The following is a 19,657-nucleotide window of genomic DNA, read 5'->3' as shown; positions in this document are numbered from 1 at the left end:
TTGAAAGTCGGTGGCGGCCATTTTGTTTTTCGCCTCCAAAAAAAATTCCTCAAGGGTGCGAGTCTGGCACCCGGCTGATTCTGATTCAGGATAGCTCAGAGATGATGAATCAACCAAAAAACTTCATAATTACGCCATAACATGCTTTTTCACATTTCCACTGGACGATACTGCACCCACACCCTCTCATGCCAGATATCAATCTATCACATGATTCTTGGAAGTATTATGAAGGTGATTTGTGTTCTACAGTGGTCATGGACAATTCAATTAAATAATGGTTTAAAGACATATAAATAAATCAATTCTGGGTTTTATCGCCATTTTTCCCAGTGTCTTACACCACGGCATCTCACACGTTTCAAATTTGTTATTTGTACCTGTTGTTTGTGTCCTTTATCACATCATTAAAAATAGTAAATTTTCTATTTGGAATTATTTTAAATTTTGTTTGACTGTCAGGCAGGGAGAGCTAAAAATATTATCTCACTCCTCTCTGTGAATGCACAATTGTGATGAATTAAACCGGCCGACGATCATATAAGCATAAACCGACAATCATAAATTGATAAGACATACAGATGGATGGACATGAAGCAATGGCATAACCGTGCTTTTCACTTCGCGTGTGGGGTAATAAAGGAAGACATTTTAAATTTTTAAAGAAAAGGATCAATTTGATTTTCATTTTTCAAGCAGTGCTGCACTTCCCTTTGGTGAAAACGCCTGATTAGATAAATCTCTAACCAAACAGTATTCACATGAATAACATTGAATCATTCAGGTACAGAGTATGTGAAGTAGTTGGTTGAACATCATTCATATTAACATTCTCCAGGTGTTACACATAGGTCACTTTGGCACTGTATCAACCAATATATTCAAGATGAACCAGCACTTGATGAAAGCCATGCTGTCATGGTACTTGGACATCCTTATGAGCATCCCTTGGATAGTATCCTTGAATGGAACGATTAGAAACCCTTAACAGTGTCCCAGTGGTCGTGCTGTATCACTGCTTTGAACCCCATGACATAAACTCACTGTCATTCCAACCCATCATGTTGATAAAAACCAAAATCTCACTTCATGCATGACGTAAACACATGTGGAAATGTGACGTAAACACACTCACTCACCTTTCTAATCCATTTCATTAATCATTGTTGAAGCATTGTATCGTATACTGCATATTTTCCATCGACCATGACATGCAACAGTCCCTGAACTCAAGGTTCATCCTTAAATAGTGATAGACTCCCGCTAAACACTATATTTTAAAATGACAACTTTTGTAATAAGTTTGATAAACCACACCTGAAGAAAAGAGATGGTCTCCAGCTCCTGGATTGCTGTTTCCATTGTTGATTTTCCTTGATGTAGAGACTCCATCTGCTGCTCCAGTTTCTCTCTCTGCTTCCCAAGAAGAGAAAGTTTCTCCATTTTCCTTTTGTTGATTTGACTCTTCATCAGATCCACAGATTCATTCACAAATTGGCACACGGCTCTTCGCTTCTCCTCCAACATGTCCTCAGCATCTCTGCCTGAGTTCTGGGAGGAATCATTGATTGAATTATTCAAGAATCAAGAAACAACTTCAAGAGAAAATATAGAAACTAACAAAGGTACAATGGATTATGGCTGGATAAAATCAAATCACTGGTTCCAGGAGTGGTTTTGAAGGTAAAATGAAGTGGCCACTCTTATCTGTAACGCTTATTGGGTCCAGGAATCAAATTGGAGATTTCAACCTCCAACAAGTCAGAATTAACATTTAAGGATTAATATATTTTTTTATTGATGCACATGGAGGAGGAAAATGAAAATAGAAAATATTGTTATGGTTTGGGAAACTTACCAATCCCTCCTTCAACCCATCGGTCTTACCTTCAACTCCGCAGCCTTCCCTTCATCCCTCAGTTTGACGGAATCCCTCTACGTTTTCACTCCATCCAGGCATAAATTGGGTACATTTGGTCTGTCTGCATCTCTCTATCCATGTACTATCTTATTTCACAAGTTTATGGCACAAAGCACGGCACTTGGTGGTCGTGGACTGCGGACAGTGCCTCTCACATGGTGTGGTGCGGAACGGCACAGAGAGAGTTGGTGCGCGAAGAAGGAACTGGAGTCACTTTCCACATCCTTCGTGTGTGAGTGGAGGGCTGGGGGTGCTCATGAGAGTTCCCTCATAAATGGTGGCATTTTCCAAAAGCTGCATCATGGACCCGTCCACATCGGATATGGGCAAATGAGGAGGCTCGCACGAGCTGAGATGGAGAAAGCTCAGAGTGAGAGGAAGAAGAAGGAGGCAGGAGGGCAAGAGACAAGAGGAGAGAAAGTGATGTCCTGCAGGGAGAAAGGAGCTCAAAGCTTATCCTTTTCCGAAAAGCTTGTCTTGCAATGAGCAGAAGACTCAGAGATGGGAGAAAAAGCGACATCCTGAGGAGGAAGAAACTGAGGCAGAGGAGGGTGAGTCACATATCTAGCACATTGGAGAGGACTTGCCTGCAAGGTCTGGATACATCAGTTGCACAGCTGAATGTCCTATCGCACCACATCACCAGTGCTCATCTTCCTCATCCTTTCCTCCCCATTCTCGAGTGTATATGGACTCTGTCGCAGCCCTGTTAGGCTGTGTGAGATGAGGGAGAAAATAAATTGACCCTACTTTTTTCTGCTTACTTTTCTTTTCTTTTCTTCTTTTCCCTGATTGAATGATGGCCAAATCTCTTGTGTAAGTAAGATTGTATAAGAAAGAACATGTTTTTGTTAAATCTGCTCTTATGTGCCTTTTGCTTTCTTGTCTGTAATTACGCACTTTTAAATGATTGATTGTGTGTGTAAATAAATCATTGTTTGTTGTTAACTGTATTTCCAATCCGTCTCGGTTGTCTTTACGTCATTGGTCTGATACAGTGTACAAGTGGAGTCAGACGGGAAGTTGTACCCCACCTGATTTGCTCTGTTAGTCGGTGCTGCACCTTATGTTCCGCTCAGCAGATCACCATGTGTGGCACTGAAGGCAAGGCCTCGAGCCAATAGAAAGGCATCATGGAAACATCGAAGCGTAACCCTACTAGACCGGTTATCACAGTCAAGCGGCAACTGCTATGTAAGAAGTTCAAGCCATTGGGCCGCGGAGTTTTCTGTGGTTTGTGGCCTCAGGACCGCGTGTTCTGGAGAGATGCCAGTGCTTCCCCTCATGGCGAGCCCTGATTCCTGGGCCATAACAATACAATTCAAAGCAAATGCGTTGATGGATATACCTCCGTCCATGTTAGAGGTAAACCCACTGGTACGTTTGATCTCAAAAGGTCACACACAAAAAAAATTAAAGGTCACAGATGAGAGAGAAAGAGGGAAAGAGAGAGAGAGAGAGAGAGAAAGAGAGAGAGAGAGAGAGAGAGAGAGAGAGAGAGAGAGAGAGAGAGAGAGAGAGAGAGAGAGAGAGAGAGAGAGATAGAGATAGAGATAGAGATAGAGATAGAGATAGAGATAGAGATAGAGATAGAGATAGAGAGATAGAGATAGTGATAGTGATAGAGATAGAGATAGAGATAGAGACAGAGATAGATATAGAGATAGAGAGAATGAAAGAAAAAGAGGAAGACAGAGAAAACGAGAGAAAGAGTCAGGCAGCTCAGCAAATGGATGCAGACGTTGTGGATAAAAGCACTAAATTTTCCCCACATGCGACCCACACCATCAGCTTTCCATTTTTAGGAACCACTTCCTCTGAATACATTATGGTGGCCATCTTGAAAATCGAAGATGGCTGCCATGTAAAACCTTGTATCTTTATCAATATCTCAGCTTCTGAGCCACTTCGGAAAATAATCTTGGTGTCCAAACATACATTTTCAGGGTCAAGGAATACAACTATACCATTTAGGATAGCGCCAGATTGGTTATTTGGTCAAAAATAAAACAAGGCTTGGTTATCTTCAGTTTTTTTTTCCAGGCAGAACAATTCCATCAACATAGAGGAAGGAAAAAGAAGTAAAACAGATGGAGAAGTTAAGTGACATGAAGAGAGATTTTCCACACAGAGAAGTTTCAAGGAGCAGGCTGTGAGTCTGGTTCAGGTCATCAATGAGCTGGGAAACATTTTCATTGATGGCAGTAATGAGCTACTGGCATTAGACACTTGGAATGTTTTGGATGAATCTTTGGCGAACATGGTGTGAACAGTACATAGTCAAGGAAAGGATCAGAATACCAAATATTGCAAAGAAGTTATTATTGATCGTACATCCTCCATTCCTATGCCTGGTGTTGGCTTAATGGTTAGGTTGGTGGGCTTGGGATCCTCAGATCCTGAGTTCAAATCCCACTCGGATCTTGAATTAATAGCAGGTGGGGTTGACTCTGCCTGTCATCCTTCTGAAGTCGGCAAAAGAGTGCCAGCTTGTATCCTATGGCAGAGTGGCGACCCATTCAGGATTGTGCCGAATTGGCAAGGAGACTGCTTTGGCAGCACCAACGCTCTGCACAGAGTATGGTCCCGATGGATGGATCCTCCATTCATGAGCCGATTAAGAAGAATGCCCTTCCTCTCTTTAGTTGTCCACGGCCAAAAGCCAAGACCAAACAAGTGGGAAATATCTCCCTACTCAAGGATGATGTTGTTCGATTCTCTCACCTTTACATTGAGATGCAGCACAGGGTTAGTGACATGAGTACATTCCTCAGCCTTAAGAACCATCCTTCCCCCCTTCACTATCTCATGATGGAAAATTGCGCTTCGAAAAGAAATCTGATCTGATGAACATTCTGACCAAAGACACCCACAATGATCCTCCTGATTCCATTGACATGAAGCTTCTTGATGGAGCTGCTGTGGTGCACTTCCTCCCCACTCCATACATTGTGACATTTGATGAGTATGCTGATCGGGTCTTTGTTCCAGTATGGGACACATACATCCCCAACAGCATCAAAGAATCCATGAGAGAAAAGCGAGGAAAGGATGTTCGGAGAAAGGTTGCGGGCAAGATAAGCTCCCAGGAAACTGGACCGACTTCTTACATGACCCAGCCAATAAACAGGAACTGTTTGCATTCCTTTCCAACTAGACTGCCACTGTGGATTGCCCCGGAGAGAAGGAAATCATCATCACATCTGGTGTCACAGCTATTCTTCGAGGAACCGATCGATCCATGGCACCATGGGCATGTGATCATGAAGAAGTGGACACCAGGCTGCTGATCCATTTACAGGATGCTATTCAGAATGACTGTACCAACGGTCTGGTGCGCACTGTTGACAAGGATGCAGTGGTGATTCTCATTAGCAAGTTCAATCACCTGATCACCCTGTGTCAAGATGTGAGCATTTGAGTTGCCTTTGGTACGGGCAAGAACTTTACACATCATCACATCAATGATATTTACGAAGACCTGATGATATTTATGAAGAACTGGGTAGGGAGAAACCCCTGGCCCTCCCTATCTTTCACAGTTTCATGGGATGTGATACTACATCTGCATTCTTTGGAAGAGGCAAGAAGTCAGCATAGGAGGCTTGGAACTGCTATCACGATGTGACATGTGTCATTTTCTGCATGGCATTTCATCCTTACACAGAAGTAGAGGTTGGTAATCAACATTTCCAGCTGCTGGAACACTTCATTGTTATGCTGTATGATAAGACCAGTGACCGCAACAGATGGATGAAATTAGAAAGGAGCTGTTTTGCCAGAAGAGGAAGACAACGGAGAGACTTCCCCAACACAGGATGCACGATTGCAGCACAAAAAAGCGAGTTGCATGTCAGGCAGGAATATGGTGCACCACTGAGCAGATTGAACACGCACATACTCCAGAAGGTTGGGGCTGGACTCTCGATGAGGATAGCAATCCATGGGTTCCTGTGTGGAACATGTTACCTGTGGTCTCCAAAGCCTGCAGTGAACTCGTCAAATGTAGCTGCAATATTCGAAGTGGATGTGGCACTTTGTCTGCAGTTGTCACTGTGAGAAGTAGGCTAGGAATAAAATACATGTGTAGTGGTGTGTGATGACAATATACTGTCACATTTACAGTTGATATATAGTTACAATCCTTGCAGTATTTTCAGTGATTATGGTACATTAACAGCATTTTGTTTTATTTTTTGTGTTGATAAAAATCATGCTACTTTCCTAAATGGTATATTTGTATTCCTTGACCCAGAAAATGTATGTTTAGACACCAATATTGTGATCCCAAGTGGCTTAGAAGCTGAGGTATTGGAAGATATAGGCTTTTACGTGGTGGCCATTTGAAAATCCAAGATGGCTGGAATAATGTATTCAGAGGAATGTATGAGAAGAGAAACATCATGGCGTGAGTGAGCACTTCCCTCGAGTGCATTCCCTTTTTAAAATGGGGAAAGGGATGGGGGTGGGAGAGATGGGGGTGAACTGATTCATTGGTGATTCCCACCTTTGTTTGCTCTTCCTCTTCCTGAACCTGCTGTAGTTGGGATGCAACGCTCTCCATTGACTGTGATACATGAGGATACTTTGCAGCCAAAACATCCTGCACAGAATTAAAAAAAAAAACAACAGAAGTGAAGAATCATGAACCTCTGTGGTGGATTAAAGAGGAACATCCTGCACAGAAATATATACATATATAAATATATATATATATATATATATATATATATATACATATATATATATATATATATATATATATATATATACTTATATCTACGAAAAAGCAGTGAAGGTGATGGTAATTTATTTTAAGTTATATAATATCTCTTTTCTTTAACTCTTCAGGTGTAAGAGGATAAAGTCCCAGAATCACATTAACTCTTTCGACCGTTTAGCAGTTGTCTTGAAGGTAGATGGTTGGTTCAGCTGACATGATTACATCACTATATATTTAAATAAGTATTTTTGTCAGGTCGCTGAACTGATTACATATATATATATATATATATATATATATATATATATATATATATATATATATATATATATATATATTGTTGCGGATTTCGCGCCCGCCGGCGTGCTGACGGCCACGTAACTCGAATCGCGGCACGTCGCCCACCGGACGGACAATCCAGTCGTGACCCTCTCGGACTAACGCCGGGAACCAGTCACGGGTGGACCTTTCGGTCTCACCGCGATCGAGCCAATCAGCCCCCGCGTGGGATAGGGTTGCTCGCCAAATTCGACCTACCTAAGTACCCACGCGGAGGGTAGACCGGGCGATCGCACCTCGCCGCAGGTCGACTTCGGACACGGGCCACTTAAGCGACCCGTTCCGTACTATCAGAATAACCGAGCGGTGTTATCGTCGACCTCGACGGTACGATTAATTATCGGGCGTACTCAGCCCACTACCAACCCTTTACGTGAAGCAAGATGAGGGTTCAATGGGAGAAATGACGAAGCGAAGCGGGAAACAGTTCAACACAAAAGCACATTTATTCGCGGCACACGGGAAGCACACATATTCAATTCCACCAAAAGCACACAGAATAAACACAATTCCATTTACACAAAAAGCAAATATAAAAGCGAAGACAATGCAGAGCTAATACCGACTACCGAGCACACGGCAACACTTATACAATTCTACTTCACAGACGGCGCCGACAACACATACCCAAAACCAAGGAAAAGAAATACCCCCAAGGATGAGGCGGGCCTGAGGCCGAGACCGGGTCGCGCCTACCCGTCTGGTGATGAGATGCGGAGCGGCGATGGTGCCTCACTCCGCGGGCCTCGCGGACAGTGTCTGGCAGGGGGTGGGAAAGGGGCCCCCTTGGTCGCACTATCTCAGCGCGGGGGGAAACAGGAGGGGGTTGCTGATGCTCGGGGTATAGAGGATCTTTATTATGTGCGACGAGCGTCTCCACCTCGGCCAGGTCGCGCTGTCGGCCTCCCTCGGGTGCAGCTTCCTGCACGACGCGAGCACCCCCTCGTCTGGTGTCGCCACCTTTCCACAGCTCCGTCCCCTCCGTTCCGCACACGACGAGCAGCTCCACCGCCCGCGAAGTCTTGACCCTCTGCTTCCGACTCTCCTACTCTCCGCCTCTCCGCCTCGGGACTCTCCGACTCTGGACTCTTCTTTGGACTCTCCCCTTCTCGACTCTCCTACCCACTGGACTCTTCTCTGACTGACGAACACGGTCCTTTTATCCCCCCGTAGCTTCGCCTTTGACCCCCTCCCTTTGACCTTTCACCTCGCTCCCCATTGGCCCGAGAAAAAGTGGGCGTGAAGGCTTTTTGATCCACAAATTTGCATATATCGATCGTCCTGGAGGCGGGGCCAATTCGCCCCTCGCTCACCGATTGGACGGCAAAAAGTGGGCGTGTGTCGTTTTTGATCCGTTTTTGAAGCACAAAATCCGTGATTTTGTACACGCTGTTCGACGCGCGCTCTGCATGAGTCCAACACCGGTACCCACAGCGGGGCAAGAACGGTGGCGATGCTACGGTTGCGAGGTGTGACGGGAAGGTCGTGGCGGTTGTGGTGAAGCGGCGTTGTGGTTGGTGGTTGATGTTGTGGTTGTGGTGGTAATCATGGCGGTTGGTCCAAAATAAAGATAGTAAAAGAAAAACGGCTATCCTGAAGAGTCGCAGCTCGCATAAATGACATGTATTCCCACTAGACAACGGGTTTGGACCTAACTACACATGTACTTACCGAGATACCTCACCTAAGGGACCTGAATGGTGGTTTGCGAATTTGGTAACCACAACACTACCCCCTCCCCTTTTTACAGACTCGTCCCGAGTCGTCAAATTTTCGTGTGCCATCATGTGTAGTTTTCCCCTAGTACATTTTACCTACGGATCCCTGAGTGCGACATTCATGGTATTCGTGTCCCCAAAATAAATAACCTGAGGGCTGCATAACTACCTAAACAAACTCACTCACACGGACGACTTAAATAAAATTGCCGGCGCTAAGACATACATGCCGGGGGCGCACTCATATTTACAGTACATCTTAACCTTAACTTACAAATTTTACACTAAACCATGGCCCAGGATCATTGAACTCTGCAAAAGAAAAGCAGTTAGCAGGGAGCCAGGCTGCCCACATGTAGTCTCTGGCTCAAACAATGCAGGTGACAGGGAACGTGGCTGGCTGCTCACACGCAGTCCAAGGCCTTCCCTTTTGAACTGAACTCAGTGAACCACAACGGTGCATGGGCTGCACAAACGCAGTCTCCGTGCCAGCTCAAGTGGCACACGCAATGAGCACAACGAATGGATGGGTGAACACAAACACGGTGCACGGGCCGCCACTGCAGGCCCGTGTTGTAGCTGCCAACAGGGCAGTTCTCGCAGCTTGCAAACTGTTGCCTTGATCCTGACGCACATGGAAATGAACAGGGGGGGGGGGGCAAAGCAAAAATTGAACGGGGCTGGTGAACGTGGGCAGTGGGCATGGCATGGCAAAGGCAGCAGGCAAACACAGCCCGCAGAAGAAGGCCGCTGCAGGCAAACACAGCCGGCAGATGAACTGGCCGGCACAGGCCTTGCAGTACCACAGCTGCAGATGATCCGGCCGGCACAGGCCTTGCAGCAACACAACAGCTGCCGATATAGTTGGCCGGCCTCTGCCTTGAAGCAAAACACGGCCAGCCGATGAAGTGGCCAGCCTTTGCCGTTCAGTGGAGGTTGGTGGAGGGAGTGCGGTGGTGCTGGCCACTTGGAGGGCGGGCTCGGACCTACCTACCTGTCTCCCTCCCACCTATCGCCTTTGCCTGTCACTGTACATACCCACTCCCTTAATTTGTCAAACCCCAATTTAGCCCCAACTTATTTTTTTATTGTTTTTATTTTTACTTTTATGTTTACTTCCCCTCTATAAATCGTCCCCTAACCCCCTTTATCGTCCTTGTTCGGCTAACCTATCCTGTCACCTAGCCTACTCCCAACCCCTACGTTCCCTTCCCGGAGGGGAATAAGGGAGAGCTAACGTCCTGTGTCGAGGCCCAACTCAAGCCTCAGAATGGCCTCCCCAGAGTTCGGCGATCTTAACACCAAGTGGGTCCAGCGGCCCACAACGACAGCGAGGGGATGGATGGTGCGGAGGGGTACACTTCCTAATCTACCCTATCCATTTAACTGTTAAACTACCCCGGGGCTTTCAACAAGCGCCTCTCGCTTAAACTATTGGTTCTAACAACCCAGATTCCCGTCGCCTGTGTTGGTGTCCTCACAATTTCGGGCCTCGCCCCCCAATTTTCTCTCCGTGCCCTCACACGGTCTCCTGGCTGGGACACGTGGCTCCCTCCGGCAGGCACGACCCTCTGCCGAATCTTCCGCTATGGCACCCCCGGGCACTACACTGCCTCCGAGCCTACCAGCTCCCTAACACCGGGGAGTGCCCCCCATGGCACCTCCCCTGAACCGCACACGTGGCAGGCCGGCCTCCCGGGCCCCTTTCCGAGGGTCACCCGTGCCCACAACACTGCCCACGCGGCTAATGGCGCCCCGGGCCCCCGCACCAAGCAGGCGCACCCGTGCCCACTACTCTATCCCGGCCCCCCATGGGCCCATGGCCTACCGCGGCCGACTAGCCTGGTGCCCGGGGTACCCACTCAGCGATACTCACCTTTCGCAGCCACGCTCCCAAGCCCGTCAACAGGGCTCCTGCACCCTCCAAATGGGTCTCGAGCCTACTTTCCCACCAACAGCAAAACGACCTCCATTTTTCAATTTGACTAACCCCCTAACTCACTTTATACTGACCCCGGGGTCCCTTGGGCGGGAGTCACTCCTCCCCCCAATCACTCATCGCACCATGCATTCCCCATTCGCTCCATACACACAGACCCGCTGGCCTCACTCACTCACCAAGTACTCACCTCACAACTCACCAACAACTCTTCAACACACACACCGCTGAACTCTGCCATCCTTCTCACTACCTCCCCTAACTAACTCGTGCTCCCACGTCGTCCCTTAAACTACAGCACGTTCCTTTTAACACTACGTAGCTAAGCTACGTCCCCACTACACATCCAAAGTCTGTCTCTGTCTCCAAATCATCTCATTAATCAATTTCCCAACCTAAATCTGGCTACAATCCCTCTAACTAATCCATTCCACGGACTCCATGAGGACTTACCCCTGCCCCATGAAGTCGGTCTAACTAAGCTAACCCTTCCCCCTAACTAATTTCCATCCTGTGCCCCGGGTCAAGGGGGTCTTCCACCCCTTGCCCAGGAATCCTGTGTACCCGAAAGTGAGGCTTGTTCCCCTTTTTTTCTTTACATGCGCAGCGCCAGCGCGGCCACTCAGAGCTCGCGCACTTTACACCTGCCCGTGACGTCATGCAGCTGCACGTGTACCTCGTCCCTCCTTGGACGGTACCATCCGGCAGAGATACCCCTCCTGCCGGATTCCAACCACACGTGCAGCCATGACGTCACAGTGCGCAAAAAAACAAAACAAACACAAGCCCCACGTCTCGAGGGGTTCCCCACGCGAACACATGTGCTTTGCCCGTTGGAGCTGAACACACACGATCGCGTGGAGAACCCGTCCGGTCCAAATCCATTTACCTGCCTAAACTTTGTCCGTCCGCGAGATCGGCAAATCCACCGCGTGCGTTTCCGGACCGGGACTTCACTCTCGCAAGCGAGCACGTGGCGGTCTCGTGCGTTGCACAGCACGAACCGCGTGCTCACTGCTGGGCGAACCCGGCACGGTCCCCGAAACAACTACAGCCGCTACTCGGCTTTCGTTTCTCCCATGTCGCCGTCTCCGTCTCCATTCAACCCACGCACACCTGCGTGTTACGACGCACACAGTCCACTTCATCACATTCACACGGGGAGACGCGGCTGCTTGCTCCCGCATGCCAACCGACATCTCCCTCTCATACCGCTCTCTCACACACACGGTCTCCCTTGCATACGGCCGTTCACTCACGCGTGCCTCACTCGCACACGTGGCTCCACGCACTCGCGGCCTTGCACACGGCCGTTCACTCACGCGTGCGGGGGCACTCACCCGCGGTGCCTCACTCGCACTTCGTGCCTCATCCACACACGCGGGGGCACTCAACCGCGGTGCCTCATCCACACACGGTGCCTCACCCACACACGCGGGGGCACTAACCCGCGGTGCCTCACTCACACTGGCCGTTTCATCCACACACGCGGGGGCACTAACCCGCGGTGCCTCATCCACACACGGCGTGCTGGGAAGCACGCACTCCGGCACCATCGCCACCACACCACTCACACACGGGGTCGCTTCCACACACGGGGACGCACTCACACCTTGCACCACACACACAGGGACAACCACACTGGGGATTTGTGTCCCCACAAGGGTCTCCGGGCCCTCTATACCCCCCAAGCTCTCCGTGCACCTGTCCACAGCACCCGTCCCCTCAACCTCGCAAAGCACGACCGAACTCACCTGGTCGTGACTCGCCTCAAGGGGGCAGACTCCCTCCCCTCGTTCCTGGAGGAGGTCATCCAGGTGCTCGCACTGGGTCTCGACCCAGTCCGCCAGCTCACCCCCATTATCCTCCACTACCTCTGTGTGTGTGTGTGTGCGTCACTTACCCCATCTTCCTCGTGTAGTCTTTCCTCTATTTTTTCTATCTCCCGTGTCTCTGCCAACTCTTCACCCTTTACCTCCCTTGTCTCAACTACTATTTCCTTTGTCACGGCCTTCATGCCCACCTGCAGGCATCGGCCCATGTTCTGCGTCTCACCCCGCAGCTTTTTCATCTCTTCCCTCATTTGCTGTGTATTCGCATCCATCGTCGTTTTCACTTCATTTGTATTTGTATCCATCTTTTCATCCATTTTTTGTGTATTCGCATCCATCTTTTCGTTCATGCCTTTCATTTCCGCATTCATTTGTGCCAGCATGGTGAATAGCTGGGCCATGTCGGATGCACTCAGCTGAGCCGTTTCGGCAGGGGTTGGGGGAAGGGTTTTGGTGGAGAGGGGGGGGGTGTCATACACTGCGGCCGCTGCCGCTCCCATTTCGGGCTCTGGGTTCAGTTGGGCGAGTCCGTGTTCCTGCACAATCAACATTTCCTGCACGGGGATTTCATCCTGAGCCATGGATTCTACACATTCTACATCCATTTCTAATACCCCCGGCTCCCGCTCGCCTTGAGACGCCATCTTGCTTCTCGTGAAGGGTTAATTTGCTCGCTCGTAATTTGGAGGGAATCGGGGGTCGCTTCTCTCACCCCTGGACCGATTCCCGTGAATTTAATTGGAGACAGGAGAGCCCGTTTTCCTGTTCTCCGATACCAGTGCCGCGAGGAGGGCGATGAGTTTATATCGCACGACCTGACACCAGTGTTGCGGATTTCACGCCCGCCGGCGTGCTGACGGCCACGTAACTCGAATCGCGGCACGTCGCCCACCGGACGGACAATCCAGTCGTGACCCTCTCGGACTAACGCCGGGAACCAGTCACGGGTGGACCTTTCGGTCTCACCGCGATCGAGCCAATCAGTCCCCGCGTGGGATAGGGTTGCTCGCCAAATTCGACCTACCTAAGTACCCACGCGGAGGGTAGACCGGGCGATCGCACCTCGCCGCAGGTCGACTTCGGACACGGGCCACTTAAGCGACCCGTTCCGTACTATCAGAATAACCGAGCGGTGTTATCGTCGACCTCGACGGTACGATTAATTATCGGGCGTACTCAGCCCACTACCAACCCTTTACGTGAAGCAAGATGAGGGTTCAATGGGAGAAATGACGAAGCGAAGCGGGAAACAGTTCAACACAAAAGCACATTTATTCGCGGCACACGGGAAGCACACATATTCAATTCCACCAAAAGCACACAGAAAAAACACAATTCCATTTACACAAAAAGCAAATATAAAAGCGAAGACAATGCAGAGCTAATACCGACTACCGAGCACACGGCAACACTTATACAATTCTACTTCACAGACGGCGCCGACAACACATACCCAAAACCAAGGAAAAGAAATACCCCCAAGGATGAGGCGGGCCTGAGGCCGAGAACGGGTCGCGCCTACCCGTCTGGTGATGAGACGCGGAGCGGCGATGGCGCCTCACTCCGCGGGCCTCGCGGACAGTGTCTGGCAGGGGGTGGGAAAGGGGCCCCCTTGGTCGCACTATCTCAGCGCGGGGGGAAACAGGAGGGGGTTGCTGATGCTCGGGGTATAGAGGATCTTTATTATGTGCGACGAGCGTCTCCACCTCGGCCAGGTCGCGCTGTCGGCCTCCCTCGGGTGCAGCTTCCTGCATGACGCGAGCACCCCCTCGTCTGGTGTCGCCGCCTTTCCACAGCTCCGTCCCCTCCGTTCCGCACACGATGAGCAGCTCCACCGCCCGCGAAGTCTTGACCCTCTGCTTCCGACTCTCCTACTCTCCGCCTCTCCGCCTCGGGACTCTCCGACTCTGGACTCTTCTTTGGACTCTCCCCTTCTTGACTCTCCTACCCACTGGACTCTTCTCTGACTGACGAACACGGTCCTTTTATCCCCCCCCCGTAGCTTCGCCTTTGACCCCCTCCCTTTGACCTTTCACCTCGCTCCCCATTGGCCCGAGAAAAAGTGGGCGTGAAGGCTTTTTGATCCACAAATTTGCATATATCGATCGTCCTGGAGGCGGGGCCAATTCGCCCCTCGCTCACCGATTGGACGGCAAAAAGTGGGCGTGTGTCGTTTTTGATCCGTTTTTGAAGCACAAAATCCGTGATTTTGTACACGCTGTTCAACGCGCGCTCTGCATGAGTCCAACACCGGTACCCACAGCGGGGCAAGAACGGTGGCGATGCTACGGTTGCGAGGTGTGACGGGAAGGTCGTGGCGGTTGTGGTGAAGCGGCGTTGTGGTTGGTGGTTGATGTTGTGGTTGTGGTGGTAATCATGGCGGTTGGTCCAAAATAAAGATAGTAAAAGAAAAACGGCTATCCTGAAGAGTCGCAGCTCGCATAAATGACATGTATTCCCACTAGACAACGGGTTTGGACCTAACTACACATGTACTTACCGAGATACCTCACCTAAGGGACCTGAATGGTGGTTTGCGAATTTGGTAACCACAACAATATATATATATATATATATATATATATATATATATATATATATATATATATATATATATATATATATATATATATATACATACATATGTATATATATATATATATACATATATATACATATATATATATATATATATATATATATATACATATATATACATATATATATATATATATATACATATATATATATATATATATATATATATATATATATATATATATATATATATATATATATATATATATATATATATATATATATATATTGTCATCACAACATGTCGGGAGGAAGGTAAAGATAGATATATTTTGTAATTTAAATTGCTTGAAAATTTTTCAAAACCTAAAATGTCCAACTTCAAACATCAAAACATTTTGAAAGCTTTCTGGTATTTTACCGTTTTCTCAGGTATTTTCATGATGTGACGTTAAAGGGATTTTTATGCTCCTCACTGCTTTGAAAGAAAAATACCCTTATTTTACCATCTCAGTTTACGTTCTCCCTCCATCATGCTGTTGGTGTTTCCCTTTTTCCTGCTGTTCTCTTTATGTTTTGTCCAAATCTCTTCTGTGCCCTTACTCTTCCATGAGCCTGTACCGCATATTAAAAAAATAATTTCACCTTTTTATGAGTTGGTCACCTGAAAAGGCTTATTCATTCCCCTTCATGGCTTATACAGGTGACTGATAAACAACAGCACATGATAAATAATTCTGATGAGATGCTCATTCTCAGAAATCTCAAGTTTGTGAGGAATATTCCATGACCACGACGTAACAACTGGTCATAAATGGATAACTGCCGATCGGAAAGTAAAAAAAAAAAATTCAGGCCGAAACACAAGCTTTCTCAATGTAAAAAAACAAATGGATATTACAGAAAACAATAAACACTTTTTTACTTATTTACTCACCTTTAGTTCAGCATGAGCAATCTCCACAGAAACAATGTTGTGGTTCCGATGTTGTTCACCCGTGCACATGGCGCACATTAAGGTCCCATCATCCTTACAATAGAGCAGGATTGGCTGTCCATGTTCAATGCATCTTAATTTCTCAATCTTCACTCCCGGATCCACCAGTTTGTGCCCTCTCCGTTGATGAGGCTTCAGGTGTTGCTCACAGCAGAGCATCTCACAAGGTACACACCTCTTCACTGCCTCTCCATTACAAAGCTCACAGTAACTATCAGTGCCCCCTGATTTCACATCACCACGTTCTGCATCATGGACATCAACCCCCTTCCCACCCTCTCTCGTTTTCAACTTTTCGACTAAGTTAGCAATGGTCACATTCTTCTTGAGTTTTGGTATTTGTGGAAAAACCTCACGGCAATTTGGACAAACACAACCTGTGCCTTCTTCCCTGCTCTCCCAGGATGTTTCTATACACACACGACAAAACGAGTGGCCGCATGGCAAAGCAATGAGCTCCTCGTAGAGTTCAAAGCACACTGGGCATGTGAGTTCATCCAAACTTTCTCCAATGTAAGAGGAAGAAGAAGCCATCTCCTTGGGGACAGAGAAGAGTGTGAAGCAGAATTGAATTGAAACCTGAAAATGGAGATTGAAAATTAGAAAAACTTAAAGTAATGAAAGACCAAGTATATAAACGTAAATAACAATTAGGTTTGGAATGATCATTCAGGATGTGAAATGAAACTACAAACTAAATAAGAAGCCAATTAGAAGGTGCACCCAAAATTCATCCCAAACACACGAAACAGAACAGAGTTCTAGGTTTTTGATGACAATGTTCTTGTGTTGACAAACACAGAAACACAGATTACAATGTGATTTCACGTGTACACCATCTGATGTGATGTATGACTGAATGAGAGTTTGAGTAAAACAAAGCTCAAAAGGCACACCTGGTATCATCACATTGGTACAATGGACATTTCAACCCTCCATGCAGCGGGAGTGAAGATTGAATGTGTAAAAGAGTTTTCTTATCTTGGTTCTGGTTGTGTGATTGCCTCAGTCCTCAACATAAATGGATAAATGAACGACAGAATGTAATGTGATGAGACGAGAATAATCCAATACTATAAATCTGAAATTAGACAATTGGCATCCTATGACGGTGCCAAGTTGAACATCATTGAGCTCTTCTGTCCGGCCCATTCTACTGTCAGTGTTTGTGTCTCGAGATCACATCGCTGTGTGCTTGATTTTATACGCCTGTCAGCAATGATTGTGGCTGAAATGGCCAAATCCACTTTTTAGAAAGGGTATCCGCATACTTTTGGCAACGTAGTGCTTGGATGGTTCTCTTGGCAGAGTACAGTATAAACAACAAGAAGTGAAGGCTTCCTTGGTGACTTCTCATACTGTCTTTGGATACAATACATGGAGATGATTGATTTACTTCATCAAGGCAGAGAGGACAGGGACCTGGTATCTTCACCTGCAGTCTCTCAAAGACTTGCTGCCGTACTTTGCCGCCACTGGACACAATATGTACAACAAATCTTGTATATTTATTTGCAACAAATTATTTAGCTTGAAACACACAAACCAGATGTTTCTACGCTGTTCAAATCAGGCTACCATGTTGTTCATTGGAGTGACTGTGACCGGGCTGGATTATCAGAACGAGTTATTGAGCAGGTATTGATGAGGGATATGAAAACATCAGGACTTATCCGTGGCCGAGGAATGAGAGTCTCAGCATGAACAGTGGCTGCTCTTGCAAGACATGAGTATACCAGACATTGTTCCAGGTCATTTTGTTTTTCATGTGGCAGATAATGCTGATCACAACATCAACACTATTTCTTTGTGATGAACTCTGAATTGTCTGGAAGTATAAGTAAGAGCTGATGAAAATAAGTATTTCTTCCTGAAAGTATTAATAATTGTCAAAAATGATTACTTTTTAGGATCCTGATTATGACTGGAAGTGGTGATTCATCTTTTACCTTCGTTTGTCCAGATAAAATAGACCAAATGCAACATCTCTTGAACAAGAATTAATCAACTGCTTTTAAATCGTATTCCACAATCCATCTCTCATACATATTACATGACAAATGTACAAATGTTCTCTTTTACCTTTCACATGAAATAAAATGTATTTTGAAATTTCAATTCATGACTTGCTGAAATACCCCATATACCCCACAGTTTGGGATAAATTTCAAAACGTTCCACCAAGTCGACTTGCCTGCATTTTCAACAATATTTAAGCCATTCATTGCAATTAAAATCATTTATTTTGCAATTTATTGGAGGTTTGGCCTTTTTCACGGGAGAGTGACGTGACTATGTGCTTTTCCATTCCATATGAATAAAACCTTGACTGCATATACATGCTACACAAACCTCCCCCCCCCCCACTCCCACCCCCTATATAAATAAATCCATACATTCTTTCTTCCAACCTGCTCATGGTGTCCTTTCCCTATTGCTCAAACATCTGCACTTGTGATAGCTGGTAAGTTTTACCCCAACTGTTTTGCTTCATTAAATAGCCAGCACTACACTCACTATTCCACTTGGCAGTAACGGGTGCATGCTAAGGGTGCGAGCCTCGGTTAGTTGGACCATGTCACCCCCAGCAGGTAAACGGTGTTAGACAAAGGAGCAATGGGAGATTTGTCCATCTGATTGACGTTTGTGGTTGCTTCACAACCCGCTGGGCCTCTTAATTATCCGTGGTGAGTTGGCTTGCAGGACCGGAGGTTGGGAGTTGTTTGAGGAGTTTCCCCTCATGGCGAACCACAGAACCCCGGGGTCATAATATTGCCGTGGGTCTAGCCGGTTAAGTTTAATCCCCCCGACCCAATTGTGGTGGACGGGCAGTTAACACTGACCAGGCCGGATCGCAGAGCGATTTTCCTTCGGCGGCAGACATGTGATCCTCAGAGATTATGGCGTGCGGGGGAATGGCAGGGTGGCACAGGTTGAGTGACGGAAGCACAGCACAAAGGGTTTATACTCGAACCCACAAAAGACACGTGGACACCAGCAACTGAAAACAAACGTGGATTTAATGAAAATAGAAGTATTTTCAAGGCTAATAATTCAAATTGTAATAATAAACGTGAGATAAATTAAAGCCAAATGTCGAGGTGCCTCCACACACAGACAAGGGGAAAACAAAAGAAAAGCAAATCCTCCCTTTATTCTGGCACTTAGCTTTGTCCAGAGATGGTCTGAACTGAACTTTGGGATTGAAGCACTTCATCCTGCTCGGGAAAACGTGCCCCCAAAATGGCACCAAGCCGCTCTCTGGGCGGGAAACGTACGTGAGGTAATTTGTGAGGTGGTATTCAATGTCAGGGCTCACCAACCACCATGCAGCTTCCTCGTCGATTGCACTTGCTGATACCGCTCTCTGAAGAATGGCGCCGCTCCCTTCGGTGATATACACGAGGCTTCGAAGTCGGTCTCTTACGACCCTGCCAAAAGTCAATGGTCAGCATCTTGCCCAGCATGCTGCAAATTCACCAGCACGAACACGAGAATCGCCCAGCCATTTCATCGTGCTGAGAGGAGAACAAAGTGAGATCCTCCATCCCAGCCACATTCCTCTCACAACTACTGTCTGCTCTTCGAACTTAATAATCTTTTCACCCGCTCTCTGACATCGTACCCAATCATCCACCTCTGGGTGTGTG

General features: G+C 47.1%; 2 protein-coding genes across 5 annotated transcripts in view; one reads left to right on the top strand and one right to left on the bottom strand.

Annotated features, from left to right (window-relative positions):
- LOC147033530 (E3 ubiquitin/ISG15 ligase TRIM25-like) overlaps positions 1 to 19,657 on the top strand; it is a 295,818-nt gene that overhangs the window by 86,574 nt on the left and 189,587 nt on the right. The window lies entirely within an intron of this gene.
- The window catches only part of LOC147033531 (E3 ubiquitin/ISG15 ligase TRIM25-like), a 472,162-nt gene that overhangs the window by 433,274 nt on the left and 19,231 nt on the right, over positions 1 to 19,657 (bottom strand). The window contains exons 1-4 of one of the 4 annotated variants that reach the window (XM_085855331.1): positions 19,327 to 19,347; positions 15,948 to 16,586; positions 6,429 to 6,524; positions 1,318 to 1,551 (exon numbers count right to left, since the gene is read on the bottom strand). In XM_085855331.1, coding sequence (XP_085711457.1) covers positions 1,318 to 1,551; positions 6,429 to 6,524; positions 15,948 to 16,541 — 924 coding nt within the window. In that variant the 5' untranslated portion in view covers positions 16,542 to 16,586; positions 19,327 to 19,347. Of the gene's footprint in view, positions 1 to 1,317; positions 1,552 to 6,428; positions 6,525 to 15,947; positions 16,587 to 19,326; positions 19,348 to 19,657 lie in introns of those variants that run through there. The other 3 variants (XM_085855306.1, XM_085855322.1, XM_085855312.1) reach the window with 3 other exon arrangements.

Source organism: Eptatretus burgeri, chromosome 2 (genome assembly GCF_056783735.1).
Source record: "Eptatretus burgeri isolate ZD-2024b chromosome 2, Ebu_testis_v1, whole genome shotgun sequence".
Lineage (NCBI taxonomy): Eukaryota > Metazoa > Chordata > Myxini > Myxiniformes > Myxinidae > Eptatretus > Eptatretus burgeri.
This window is presented reverse-complemented; position numbering and strand designations above follow the sequence as displayed.